Below are 14,774 nucleotides of genomic sequence, written 5' to 3'. Positions count from 1 at the left end.
GCCCGGATCAGCCGCCCGACTGGAGTGCTAGGGACTTAGGCGCAGGCGCAACGTAGCCAGCTGGTAACAGGCACCTTAGCCTTTAGGGCGTTGTCCTCCAGAAGGGAGAGGCCGAGGGGGAAGGGAAGACCGAGACCGAGCAGGGGCCAGGCTTGCAGCTGGGAAGTAGGCTAATCCCAGAGCAGTACGTCCTGCGCGGCGGAGGCGCGGACGTGGCGCAGGCGCAGTCGGGGTGGGAGGGTGGCTCCTTGCTGCTGGAGACTTTTTCTCTAAGGCGATACGCTTCGGCTCTTCACCTGGCGACTGAAATCAAATCACGGAAATTAGAAATGCGACCCCATGGCTCCTCCGTGATACAACACTGGAATTGCGTGGGATTCCTGCATCTTGGGGGCAAGAACGGGCGCCGAGTGGTAGCCTGCTTGGAGTGGCCACCTTCGCCTCCGGGCGCGGCCGGCACCTTGTAATTAGGTCACTCGTAGGCGGAGGAGGGTGTACCTGTCGGGGTAGGGCCGCGCAGTGCACCTGACTCCCCCGGCACACACCTATCCCCGGGCTTAGATGTCTCTTCCGGCGCGATGGCTGGGGCCTCGTAGCTCTCCTGGCTTCCGCACGCCCTGCGCAGCCTCACCCCTTGTACCCAAGGTGTGCGCCTTCCTCCTACTCCGGTTCCTCCGGAGTAGAAACGCTCCCCTCCCCCAACCCCTGCCCACTCGGGCCTACTTTCTCAAGGAAAGGCCGCAAGGAGATAGATGCACCCGTCCTGCCCGGGACCCGGTCGTGTTAGAAGCGGCAGTGGTCCGCGCTTTATATAAAGCTCGGATACCCTAGGATCGGACCTCTGTCTGGATGTTAATCTCTTTGAGATTTGTGAAATGTTTTCACATTTCGTCGTCCTTCCCTTCACAGAAATATTTGGCTCCGTAGAGTGCCAACTATGTGCTAGATCCATGACTAAGAGAGAGGAGGGTCATCCAAACAGACACGGTACCCTACCCTGGTGGAGTTTGTATTCTCCCAACAGTACTTCCCAGGATGGTCTGCGGATAGGTAGGCAGAAGAGCGATTATGATGTCCACAGGACCTGAGAGATAGCAGCTTTCCAAAAGACATTAAACCTTAAAGGGCAAGGCAAGAGGTGAACCTGGTCCCTGTCTTCTAGACTCCTTACTCCCAATAACTGCCAACCCAAGTACTCAGCAGTGTGCTGGAGGAGAGCTCTCACTCTGCAGCCTTGACCACATCATCCTGACCAACAAGCAGAGAAGGCCCTGGAGGCCAGGATCAGCCAATGGTGGGACTGAAAATTCTCCTTCATCCAAGACAACCTGCTTGGCGAGGTTGACTGGCGTGGTCTACCCGGGCTGGAAATTGCAATTCCACTTTCTCAATTTCTGACTATGTTTTGCAGTTAACGTCCCCAAACACAGAGGAATAAGAGTTAAGACTATGTGGAATGAATGGGGAAAAAAATCATCACTTGGTGCCCATGATTATAAAGCTATCTTATCTTATTCACCATTGCCCTGTACCTGTGAGAAGTGGTCCTTTCTCATCAGGCAAGAAGCAGACAGGCACTCAGAAAAGAGAAGGGAGTTGCCCAAGGTAGTGGTCAGGATTTAAAACTTCATACTCCCGGGCTTCCCCGGTGGCGCAGTGGTTAAGAATCCGCCTGCCAATGCAGGAGACACGGGTTCAAACCCTGGTCCGGGAAGATCCCACATGCTGCGGAGCAACTAAGCCCATGCACCACAACTACTGAGCCTGCGCTCTAGAGCCCACGAGCCACAACTACTGAGCCCACGCGCCGTATCTACTGAAGCCCGTGCGCTCTAGAGCCCGTGCTCTGCAACAAGAGAAGCCACCACAGTGAGAAGCCCGCGCACCACAACGAAGAGTAGCCCCCGCTCGCTGCAACTAGAGAAAGCCCACACACAGCAACGAAGACCCAACACAGCCAAAATTAATAAATAAATAAATAGAAAATAAAAATAAAAAAAACTTCATACTCCCAAGTGCAAGGTCTCAGCCACACTCACACAACTGACCTCAAAGGACTGAAATATGGAGCAGGCTCAGTATAATTTCCCTTGCCTGAGTTCTCTTATCTAAAAAGGTGGGGGTGATGTTAGTTTGGCAGATTAAAAAGTATTGAGTACTCAATATACGCCTAGATTATAATGAGTGGGTTTTTCCAAAATGCTGTGAGATCCTAGCTGGTAGCATTAATGCAGGTATTATTTTCTCTTGATGCAGATGACTTGGCTCTCCACCACCACAAAAATGGAAGATATAATTATATATACTTAAAACATCCTGCCAAATAATTAGATGCCATGACTTAACTTCTTAAGGAATGAATTCTAGGAAGCTCTTATTAGCATTCAAGCCGTGAAGTAAAGCAAATATGATTATAAACAGTACAGAACTAAATCAGAATATCGTTTCCTTTAGAAGAAATCTAGAATTTTTTTTTTTTTTTACTCTGTAGCACCCAAAATAACCAATGGATCTGAAAATTCAGTTTGATTTATCTGGTCTTGGCTAATTAGACCTGACTGTCTCAATTCTAGAGCTGAGGAATACCTGGAACAAAAAGTTAAAAGCAAGCCAAAAAGAATTGTCCTTTTTTGGGCTTCCCTGGTGGTGCAGTGGTTAAGAATCCGCCTGCCAATGCAGGAGACATGGGTTCGAGCCCTGGTCCGGGAAGATCCCCATGCCGCGGAGCAACTAAGCCCGTGTGCCACAACTACTGAGCCTGCTCTCTAGGGCCCATGAGCCACAACTAATGAGCCTGCGTGCCACAACTACTGAAGCCTGCGCGCCTGGAGCCTGTGCTCTGCAATAAGACAAGACACTGCAATGAGAAGTCCGTGCACCGCAACGAAAAGGAGCCCCCGCTCGCCACAACTAAAGAAAGCCTGCGTGCAGCAACGAAGACCCAATGCAGCCAAAAATAAATAAATAAATAAATAAAAAGAATTGTCCTTTTTATTTCTTGGCAAAAACCAGAGAATGAGTAAAGCAAATATGCTTCAAAAAAGAATCTTTGCTCAGGTGGCAAATTCAGTATACAGTGAGTCTGAGGGTTGCCTATGATGTTTAAACATAGGTATAAATAAAAATCATCTGATGATGGGGGCGGGGTATGAGGAAGATAACCTTGAGCAAATAGCTTTATAAAGGGCACTCTTAGCCAAGGTATAAAAATTGACATTAAACATGGAGAAGGAATGAGATGTATTTTATTTGTCAGCAATTCTCCTGGCCTTATGTTAGGTATATTTTGTTATTTCTTCTAGTTCCCTGACTTCTAAACTTACTGAGACAGAAGGTAGGGCTGTGTAGGTAAGAAATGGCATCTGGAGTCAGATGGACCAGATTTGAATTCCAGTTCTGCAACTGCCTAGATGTGTGAGATTTGGCAAGTTACCTAACTTTTCTGAGTTTTCTCATCTATAAAGTGAGGATCATTATAATAGCCAATAAAAGGGCTCTTCTGAGAATTAAATGAAATTATAAATGTAAGACACCAAAAAGTATATCATAAATGTCCAGTTAGTATTATTATTATTATTTCTAAGTGGTCTCTGATTCTAAATATACTTTAATGCCAGTTGGAGCCCCTCAGTGTCTGCCATGAAATACATAGTGGTCTTTGGAAACAAAACATAACTATCAGAAACATCATATAGGAATTCCCCGGCGGTCCAATGGTTAGGACTCTGCGCTTCCACAGCAGGGGGCCCAGGTTCGATCCCTGGTTGGGGAACTAAGATTCCACCCCCACCAAAAAAACATCATATAGACACAAAGCCATTGGATCAAGCGGGGAAGGGGGAGGATATTCAAGGAAAGAGAGTAGAGATGGAACAAAAAGAACACCCTCTCTCTTCCTTTGCCATCAAGCAAACATTCAGAAAGTTTGTTGTACAGAGAGTAAGTCACTTAGGAATAAATCCAAAAATTAATTCAGTTGGTCAGTCTTATGCTCCTGTCTTCTCTCTGAAAAAGGTGCCATATCTGATAACACACTCTTTGCGGCAAGGCCATATATGCCCCAGAAACCCAAAAACAGATCTGAGCAGTCAACATCTTAGTGGCTCTGCCCATGAGAAGCCTGCTATGCTCTGATCAACTGGGCCTGCCCAACTACCAGAAGATTTTTGCACTCACGATACGCAATGATGCTTACAACTCATTGGTATCTATCCCTGTTCCTTTCCTTTGTGGTTTTCAGAAAAATTAAACTTATACTGCCCTTTCACCTGAAATTAGAATTTTATAGATGTGGCCAAAATTTTGTGACCAGGAACTTTGCACAGATATAAATCAGCCCTTTCCCTTAGCTCTGCAGTTTGGCTAAAGAAAATATGACCATGTCCCCTAGTAATGTCCATGACATCCAGATACCATTGTGTTACAGAGGGAATATTTTTTTCTGTTAAAGGAAAAAAAAATCTGAAATGGAAAGCAAAGTTCATCACTCGGGAAGGCTGGGTAAACCTTAAGAATACTGTCACCAACTTTGCAGCTATTAAAAATCTTATCATAGAAATATGTTTATTGACATAGAACATTAATTGCAATATATTTTAAGCGAAAAAAATACCTTTATAAAACAGCATGTATGAAGTAGTACTAAAAACTGAGAGCAGGTGTTTATAGAAATTAGGTACTGGAATCACTCAGTTAATGTACCACAGTTAAAGAGATAAGGTCAAAAGTTCCCAAACTTTCACCACAAGTTTTACTTAGATTTAAATGCTGGCATCATCTAAGAGTGGTTTTACAACTTCAGAAAGTTGGCTCTTTTGCCCCATCCAAACTTCACTGGGTCAGATTATTCCAATTTAGATATGACTTAAACATAATAAACTTGTACCATGTGGCAGCAAGCTCATGCATACATCACCTAACTGTACACTCTCCAAATGAGGCCTCTTAGTGAATATAAATATTCCATTAATCCCAGTGTAATTCAAACTATGAATGTACAGTGGTTAGGCTGGAGATACTCCTAGTTTATGGGGCAGATGACACAGGAAATTTGGGAGCCAATAGTAGTGGCTGGGGTATGGAGCGGTGATGGGGAGCACAGACAGAAACTTTACCTTCAGTTTTAAAGATATTATGTATATCGAGATATAAATTTATTGCAGCAGAATCCTATTATAACATGGGGTTTTAAAAAATCATTTGCATTGGGGTTGGCAAACTTGTGTAAAGGGACAGAGAGTAAATATTTTAGATTTGCCATATGATCTCTGTTGTATCTACTCAACTCAGTCATTGTAGCCAAAAAGCAGCCACAGTAAAATGTAAATAAAGGAGTATAACTGTGTTTCAGTAAAACATTATTTATAGACAAGGAAAAAAAATCATTTGCATTGTAAGGGGAGTCCTACATTCCAACAATGAAAACACCTGGACAAACAAAACATCTGGAATTCTCTGTTCTTCTTGTCTTCCTGGGCTTGTGCTAGGCTCAATGCAGTGCCACCAATGCGAAGTTCTCTGGGGAACTATATAGGAAGTTTTAAACATGTATGAGCTAACATCTATATTAAGTAGTTGGGCAAAAATTCCTTCGGTGACTTTGTAATAACTGAAGCTTGGAATGTTATTTATGTGATAAAGTAATTTTAAAAATTACCACAGGCCTTAAAAAACAGCATGTATGATATAACCCAAATTTTATTAAATATATATTATAAAATATATGTTTATAAGAAACTTTAGAAAGATACACAGTGAGGTGTTGACAGCAGCTACTTCTGGTAAGCGGGATTGTTTTTTATTTTCTTTTTACTTCTGTAACAAAACATATTGCTTTTATAATTGGGAAAAGAAAATCTTCAGAATACCTGAGTAAATATGACACAGCACATTTTAGGGGAGTCACAGGCCCAAAGAACATGTAGCCAACAGTTCTAGTAAATATTCCACCATGCCCTGGAATATTACTCAAGGGCCCCCACTTTCTTGTGAAAAGAAGTCTCACCTCTCCTGTGGTCTTCTCAAACGGTCTCCTCACAAAGCATTTCAATATGGCCTTTTCTCCTGCCTTACCTCTCACTAAAAGCTCTTCCACTCAGCTCAGTGGGGCCCTAAATCTCCCAGACCAAAGCTATCCTCATCCATTCCATTCCTACTTTCACCTCTTTGCTCAGCCTGTCCCTGCTTCCCAGATAGTCCCTTGTATCTACATGAACCCTACTTGTCATTCAAGCCCCACACCCTCTGAACAGTCTTCCCTGATGACTCTAGGTCTCTCTTGATTGGGAGCACCTAGCCCCAGAATCTAGTGGAACCTCAGAGAGACCTGGCACTTGTCAGAGCAGAGAGGTATGAATGGAGGACTTATTGGTGAGCCCATGGGAGGTGTTCCCTAAAGACTCCCAGAAACACTGCCGAGGAGGGGGACATTTTGCTGGAGGTGGGAGTGAAAAATCTGTTCATATTTTTTTCTTTATTTTCCAGATTAATCAGTTCACCACCACTCTAACTTGATGCTAGGCAAGGTTTAAAAATCAGATCCCCCAAAGAAGGTGAATTTGCAAGCACAGAGGCATCTAAACAGTGCTTTGAAGTTCATTTGTAAAAACAGAAAGATAGGACCATACTGCACTCCTGTCAGATGGAAAGAAACAAACTTTCCCCTCACCAGGGTGTTTGTTCCCTAAGCCATTAGAGGGAACACCAGCCAGGGAGACCCCTTGATTACCAGGTACTTATGTGCTCCTCTTTAAGTTCTCATTGTAGTGGATGGTAGTGGAATTGGTTTCACAAACAGAAGAAGGAACAGTGTGTGCAGAAAAGAGAAAACTGGTGGATAATTTAGTGCCTACATGTTGAGGGTTGTTTCTTAGAGGAAAGATGCTAATCACTGTCTCTGTCTTTGGAGGAACAAGCAAGAGGAAATGAGTCTCTGTCAAGTAGTAACAATTATAAGGCCAGCATTAATTAAGTACTTACTATGTGTCAGGTACTCTTCTAAATGCTTTACATGTATTATATAATTTATCCTCACCACTCATGAGGTAGGTACCATTATTATCCTCCTTTACAGATGATGAAACTGAGGCACAAAGGGATTAAGTAACTTGTAAAATAACTAGTACAGAGTACCTAAACTCTTAACTACTGGAGAGCCTTTAGCATCAGATCACAAGCGATTTTCATAAAAGGAATATCTTGACCACTCGACCATCTGACACTTTCAATGCCTAGCAATCTCCAAGAATAGAACAATAACTGGTGTCCTTAAAGGCTGCAGCTTAGTGACTGGCCTGTGGTCCAACCCACCCCATCAATCCTACTCCCTAAATACACCTATCCCATCCCCTCCTCCACTTTCCTCTCCTCCTACCATGCCTTTCTGCTCTCTTTCCTCCTGATGTCCCCTCTTTTTCTTCTCTTTCTTTCTCTCCTACTCCTCCATTTCCACCCTATTGGGATAACCCATAGGCACAGTTTGGCTCCCCTTATGGCACTCAGAATCAAAAAGGCTGCTGGTCCCTCAGCCACACCTTTCCAAGCCACCTTCTTTGGGAATGAGATCCTTCCCATCCATAGGCTGAGTACAGGCAGCCTAAAAAGCAATGAGAAGAAAAAAAAGACCAAATAATTCTACAAACGAATTACCCAGCTTGCTCCCCATGTCAGGGAATATCAGTTTCCCTGATTGGTTTGTCTTGCCTTTAAGTCAAGAAAATAGCACAATGTGGACAGCACTCTCTTCCTCCCAGGAGCCAGCTGTAGTGTAAGGAAAAGAAAGCTGGGCTCATTTCCTCTTCTGCCACCAACAATCTGTATGACTTTGAGCACATCCTTTCCCATCAGTTTCCCCTCCAACAATGTAGAGATTGAGCTATATTGGGGAGCTCTCAAACTAGGATTCATGGGTGAATTCAAGGGGATATATCAATTCCTAAAGGATAATGTACAGGATTTTTCTTTTTTATTGAAAATTTTATTGAGATAATTTTAGATTCATATGCAGTTGTAAGAAATAATAGAGATCCCAATTTCCCAGTGGTAACATCTTGCACTATAGCAGTACACAACTGGGATACTGATATTGGTAAAATCCACCTATTTTATTCAGATTTCCCCAGTTTTACATGCACTCATTTGTGTATTTGTTGGTGTGTGTGTGTGTATTTACTGCTATACAATTGGGAATTTTCTTTTGCATGTGTTTTCTGGGGAAGGGTTCTTAGCCTTCATCAGATTCTCTCCAGTATCAGAGATACAAAAAGGGGATTGGATCCCAGCTCTGAGAATTCTAGAAGACTACACCACAAACCTCTACAGCTCTCTGTTCCAACAGCAATATTTAATTAGCACTTACCAGGGACTTCCCTGGCTGTCCAGTGGTTAAGACTCTGAGCTCCCAATGCAAGGGGCACGGGTTCGATCCCTGGTGGGGAACTAAGATCCCGCATGCTGCATGGTGCAGCCTAAAAAGAAAAAAAAATTCCAAAAAAATTTGCTAATTAGCACTTACCACATAGCATGCACAGGGATGCTTGGGGGTGGGGGGAGAGTTGATGGAAATAGATACAGGGAAAGCAGGGAAAACCTAGAGGTGTATAACACAGTCCACTGAGCTATGCTACAGCAGGGGAAGACAGACAGTCCGACAGGTAAACAAGTCATTTTTTAAACATTTATAGAAGAGGGATGGCCTTGTTGCTTCGAGCAGCTTGGGAAGTATTTCCACAGAAGCTGATGCTTGAGCTACATCTTGAAAGATAGTCCAGAATTCTTCAGCTGAGAAGAGAAGAACTAACTGTTAAAATCCATTCCCTTTAAATCATATCTGTTCTAGCTGTTTTGAAGAAAACAGGAAAACATGCCTACATTTGTTTATTCTACAATGTTAAGGTGTCAAATTCTTCAACTCCCATGTGTTGGTGTTGAGACCAAGGGATTTTTTCCCCCTGAGTCTACTTTCCACTGTCTTGTCCAAATTGGATACCAGATCCTGCTGACTGAGCTTGAGAAAGGCATTTTATCTCTGATGCCTTGATCACATCAGAGCTTATATTTAAAGCATGAGTGATGAGAAGAGACCACAGCCAAGTCCCTGGCTCTGTCCCATGCCTAGAGCACCCTCTTCTCTCTACCGAAGGCTCTGGACACCAATCCTAGTGAAATGGCTGGTGGGAGTCAGAGCTGGCCCGAACCATGAGTAAAAACATCTCTGCTCTCCAGTCAATTCTTCAATCGATGGGATCTCCTTTTCCACAAGGGCTCATCAGAAATCCTCAGGGCTGGGTGCCCTGGTTCCCCCATGTCTTCCCTCCCCATGTTCAATGTTTGGCTCCCTTGTATGGGCTCTGGCTCAGGCATCCCTTGGGGTCTCTTTCTCTATGTGGATTTCAGGTCCACATCAGGCTGTTTAGTTCCCGGTGCTGTTTTCAGGAAGATCATTCTCTCTGGTGGAGCCATCCCTGAGCCAGGGAGACCAAGACTCTTCCATCAGGCCCACTCTTTGAAGGGCTCCCTAGAAGCCTGATTCAAGGCACCATTTCTTAGGACCTCTGTGTCCTCAGGCAAGTTATTTAAGCCCCTAAACTTCAGTATCTTCATCTGTAAGATAGGGATCATAATAGTACCATCCTCACTGGGTTATTTTAAGCGTTAAATAAATTAACCCAAGTAAAGCTCTTAGCACATGACAAGTACTCCATCTACATTAGCTACTACTATTAACATCTATTTTTATAATAAAATTATTCCTGATTGTAAAAGAATTAATGATCACTGTAGAAAATTTGTGAACTACTGAGAGTTTAAGGAAAAAATAATCATAACATCTAGGGAAGAGTGATATAATCATTCTGATGTATAGTCTTCCCAGTTATTCTGTGTGTATATATATATACTTACAGGAAATAAAAACACTGGGTTTATATTGTGTATGTCTGTTCTGTAACCCATTTTATTCAACTGATATATAGTATTTTCCATACATTGGTACTTAAATACTCTTAGAATATTTTTAAAAGACTACCTTTTTTTCAAGCATATCGATGTAACCCAACTTAGGTAACTAATCCCTTAGTTTGGTAGTAAGATTGTTTCCTATTTTTATATTTGTAAATACCATGATAAATGTCCTTGTTCATAAATTTTTGTGTGCATCTCTGTTTATTCCTTAAGATAAATGTTTAGAAATAGAATAACTGCCAAGTGTCAATAACTTCAGTGACATTTCTAGGACTGTTTTTGTTTTATTTTGTTTTGTCTTAATGTCAGGTTCTCAGAATTGAATTAACCACAATCTTTGGTTTATGACATTATCATAATTGTTACTGGATGGCCTGATTTTGTTAATTTAGGTGGTAAATTCATTTCAATAATGTAATCAGTACCTGTGAATCCACAACCCCAAACAAAAGCTAGGACTTCAACAATAACCAATATTTAACCCATAAGGGCTTCCCCCTCATTTCCCTGTGCTCCCCAACCAAGGGAACCTGCATCAGATGTTCATTTCCGTGCTTTTCCTTTTATGGTTTCACTGTATTTGTATATATTCCTAAAGAGTAATTTTTTAAAATTGTTCTTAGCTTTATAAAAAGGATATCATGTTGCATGTAATCTTTCAGGATTTTTTTTTCACTTAATATTACTTTGCTAAAAATTCATCCATATCATTACATTTTACTGTAGTTCATTTTGACTGGTGTAAAATATCCCAGTGCGTAAATACACCACAGTTTACCATCCACTCTTCCACTCATGGGCAAGTGCATTGTTTCTGGGATTTAGCTCTTGTTCACATTGCTGCTATGAACATTACTGTAAAGGTCCCCTGATGTACTTGCACAAGAGTTTGTCTATAGAGCTGGTTTATACTTCCACCAGCTGTAGGTGAGAGAGCCTCTGGGTCTACATTCTCTGCTACACCATGAATCCATTTTGTCAGGTTGCTTTCCAGACGGGTGGATCAATCTACCTCCTTCCAGTAATGTATGAGAATGCCAATTTCCCCAAACTCTTTCTGACCCTAGAGATCATTTAAAATGTTTGACCATTTGACAAGAAAAAATATCTCCCTGCTGTTTAACTCTGTGGCAAGGTACTGACCCCACTAAAAGCTGAGAGAGAAGGGGTTTGGCTCAGAGAACTGTTTCCAGTCTGATAACTTCAGTGACATTTCTGGGACTGAATCCCCAGTGGCTCAGCTGCTTTCCCATGTCCTAAAAGAGGTGACACAGTTGCAAAGAGTGAGGGGGGCCAGGATGGGAAACAAGCCCAACTCACCACAGTGTATGCTTGTCTCCTGGTCCCAGCCTCTACCAGTGTCAGATCACTCTTTCTCCTTGATGAAGCAGGCATTCTCTCTCCCCACCCCCACCCAAGAAAAACCAGTATAATGCTGCCCTTTGTTATTTGAATTGATAATTTAGACCTCTTTCCCTGCTTTGCAGTAAAAGAACTTTCTATTTTGGGCTTAGTGACATAGCCAAAACCAAGCAGAGAGCAGCAGGCTGCAGCATGAGTTAATAGTCTTTCTTCAAGAAGAGAACTCACATGCAAACAGAAGGACCTTCCAAGATATGTCATCTGCATAGCAATATGCAGCCTTGTTGCCTGCTTTTCTGCTGACATATATTTCAAGGTTCAAAACTGAAGACTATCTAACCTTTGGAGTAAGCTGATGAATTAAGCCTGAACAATCAGGTTTCTTAATCCAAGTCAATTTGCTAGGATCCCCTCTGTGTACCTAGTGCTGCGCTGGGTATTGTCAGGGAAGAGAAATCTGTCTTTAAGGGGAATTCTAGCCACCAAAAATTATACTAATTTGAGGAGAGCCTAAACATTTACCTAAGAATATGCTTTCCTCTGCTAGTCCATTTATCTGCCTGAAATCTCCACATTAGTGTAGGGTCCTGGGTCTCAGGAAGCCCCCAGAATTACACAGAGATCATGTTTATAAGAGGAGCAATCTATTTAAACCACTGGCACCTGTTAGCACAAAACCACGGCCTGGAAGAATAGGACAGAAGACCTACCAACCTGTCTTTTGTCAAACTTTTTCTTATGGGAGTTTTCAAATATGTACAAAACTAGAGATAATAATGTAATAAACCCCCATGTACCTATCACCTGGCTTCAACAATTATCAACATATGGCAATCTTGTTTCATCTATACCTCCCATCTCTATTTTAAAACCAATTTAAAGCAAATCACGGATATTTTCATATTTAAATACTTCTGTATTTATCTGTAACAAATAAGACTTTTTTTTTCAATAACCACTGTATCACATTTTAAAAATTATCAATAATTCCTTCTTTTATTAAAAAATCAATAATTCCTTCATACATCTAGTATCCAGTCAAAAGTTAAACTGCCCTGATTTTCCCAAGTATCTTTCTGTAATACTTTATTCTAATCAGGAGCCAAGCAATGTCATTTGTCTTTGTTGATATGTCTCTTCTGTCTCTTTTAGTTGATAATTTTTTAATATTTAATTTATAACAGTTTCCCTTCCTCTTTTACTACTCTAACTGGTCCATACAAAGCCGTGCTTTTATGTATGTACGCATGTATTTCCTCTTATGCCCACTCCTCACTCCTGTCCTTTCCACAAGCAACCATTTTATTTGTTTGTTTGTTTATTTACTGCACTGTGCGGCATGCAGGATCCCAACCAGGGATCAAACCCATGCTCCCGGCAGTAGAAACACGAAGTCTTAACCACTGGACCCCCAGGGAAATCCCAGGCAACTGTTTTAATATCTTTAATTCCATTTTTTGGCTTGTATGTGTTCAAGGGAGTGTGTGTTGTTGTCTGGTTTGCATGCATTTTAATTTACATCCATAGCCTTGTGATATAGATCTCAATGGGTCTTACTTTTTCCACTGCGCACTTTGTTTTTAAGACCTAACCACACTGCCATGTGCACTCCAGTCCACCATTCCTGACTGCTGCAGAGGACTCCACCATGTACACATGGCATGTGGCCTCTCTGCTCCACAGTAATGGGCACTCCCGGTGCCACCCAAAACAATGCTGCCATGAGCAGCCTCATGTGTGTCCAATTTTGGACCCAAGTGGCAATCTTTTTAGACAATTTCTCATCCATGTGGTGTCTTTTTATGCATCAGAAAAGGCACCTCTTCCTCCTGGAGGACACAGTCCTTGCACAAGGCTTGGCAAGGTGGAGCTCAGGCTTGGTTTCAGCCCCTACTGGCCCCCTCAGTAGGAGCCTTGCTCAGGAAACAATCTGCACAACTGTAGGAGGTGGCTCTGCCAAAAATCATTTCCCCCATACTCACTTCCACCAGGTTTCCACTCTTTTGAACATCACTCCTGACTGCTGCAGGAAGGGGAGGGTGTTAAAAGACTGCAGAAATCTCATCATAGGATATGTGTATACTTAATGTGACTGAGTAGTGCCATATTGCTCGAGCACTGTATACTTGGGCTGAACACAGTTATCCTTCTCAAATGGTTCCAGCATGCTTCATCCCCTTCCATACCTCAAACCTGTGACACACTGCCACCTCAGTGCCCCGGAGCCCGCCTGTTGCCTCAGTGTCTCTTGGTTAGCTCTCCAACCTTATATTCTAGGAGTTACTAACTCATATCTTTGGCTTATTGATGTTCACTTTAAAGAGGTCTGGGTCAGGGCTTCCCTGGTGGCACAGTGGTTAAGAATCCGCCTGCCAATGCAGGGGACATGGGTTCAAGCCCTGGTCTGGGAAGATCCCACATGCTGCGGAGCAACGAAGCCCATGCACCACAACTACTGAGCCTGCGCTCTAGAGCCCATGAGCCACAACTACTGATGCCCGCGTGCTTAGAGCCTATGCTCCGCAACAAGAGAAGCCACCACAATGAGAAGCCCATGCACTGCAATGAAGAGTAGCCCCTGCTCGCCACAACTAGAGAAAGCCCCCGCACAGCAGCAAAAACCCAACATAGCCAAAATATATTAATTAAGTAATTAGGGGAAAAAAACCAATCAAAAACTGGGCAGAAGACCTAAATAGACATTTCTCCAAGGAAGACACACAGATGGCCAATAGACACATGAAAAGATGCTCATCATCACTAATTATTAGAAAAATGCAAATCAAAACTACAACGAGGTACCACCTCACATAGGTCAGAATGGCCATCATTAAAAAGTCTACAAATAACAATTGCTGAAGAGGGTGTAGAGAAAAGGGAATCCTCCAGTTCCTGTTGGTGGGAATGTAAGTTGGTCCAGCCACTATGGAAAACAGTATGGAGGTTCCTCAAAAAAACTAAAAATAGAGTTGCCATATGATCCAGCAATCCTACTCCTGGACATATATCCAGAAAAAACTATAATTTGGAAAGATACATGCATCCCTATGTTCATAGCAGCACTATTCACAATAGCCAAGACATGGTAGCAACCTAAATGTCCATCGACAGATGAATAGATAAAGATGTGGTACATATAAACAATGGAATACTACTCAGCCACAGAAAAGAATGAAAAAATGCCATTTGCAGCAACATTGATGGACCTAGAGAGTATCATACTAAATGAAGTCAGAAAGATAAAGACAGATATTATACATATATGATATCACTTATATGTGGAATCTAAAATATGACATAAATGAACTTCCATGGAACAGAAACAGACTCACAGACATAGAGACAGATTTGTGGTTGGCAAGGGGGAGGGGGGTAGGGGAGGAATGAATTGGGAGTTTGGGATTAGCCGATGCAAACTATTATATACAGAATGGATAAACAACAAGGTCCTA

At 42.4% G+C, this 14,774-nt stretch overlaps 1 protein-coding gene across 10 annotated transcripts in view; it reads right to left on the bottom strand.

Moving 5' to 3' along the window:
• Positions 1–200: 200 nt before the first annotated feature.
• The window catches only part of CDKL3 (cyclin dependent kinase like 3), a 114,959-nt gene continuing 100,385 nt past the window's right edge, over positions 201–14,774 (bottom strand). For 9 of the 10 annotated variants that reach the window (XM_082454748.1, XM_082454749.1, XM_082454741.1 and 6 more), the window contains 3 exons: positions 8,357–8,465; positions 7,533–7,594; positions 5,683–6,899 (listed from right to left, as the gene is read on the bottom strand). In XM_082454748.1, the coding sequence (XP_082310874.1) occupies positions 6,735–6,899; positions 7,533–7,594; positions 8,357–8,465 (336 nt within the window). In that variant the 3' untranslated portion in view covers positions 5,683–6,734. Of the gene's footprint in view, positions 304–5,682; positions 6,900–7,532; positions 7,595–8,356; positions 8,466–14,774 lie in introns of those variants that run through there. The other variant, XM_082454750.1, reaches the window with a different exon arrangement.

This window comes from Balaenoptera physalus (genome assembly GCF_965194825.1).
Source record: "Balaenoptera physalus genome assembly, chromosome: 3".
NCBI classification, from domain to species: Eukaryota; Metazoa; Chordata; class Mammalia; order Artiodactyla; family Balaenopteridae; genus Balaenoptera; species Balaenoptera physalus.
This window is presented reverse-complemented; position numbering and strand designations above follow the sequence as displayed.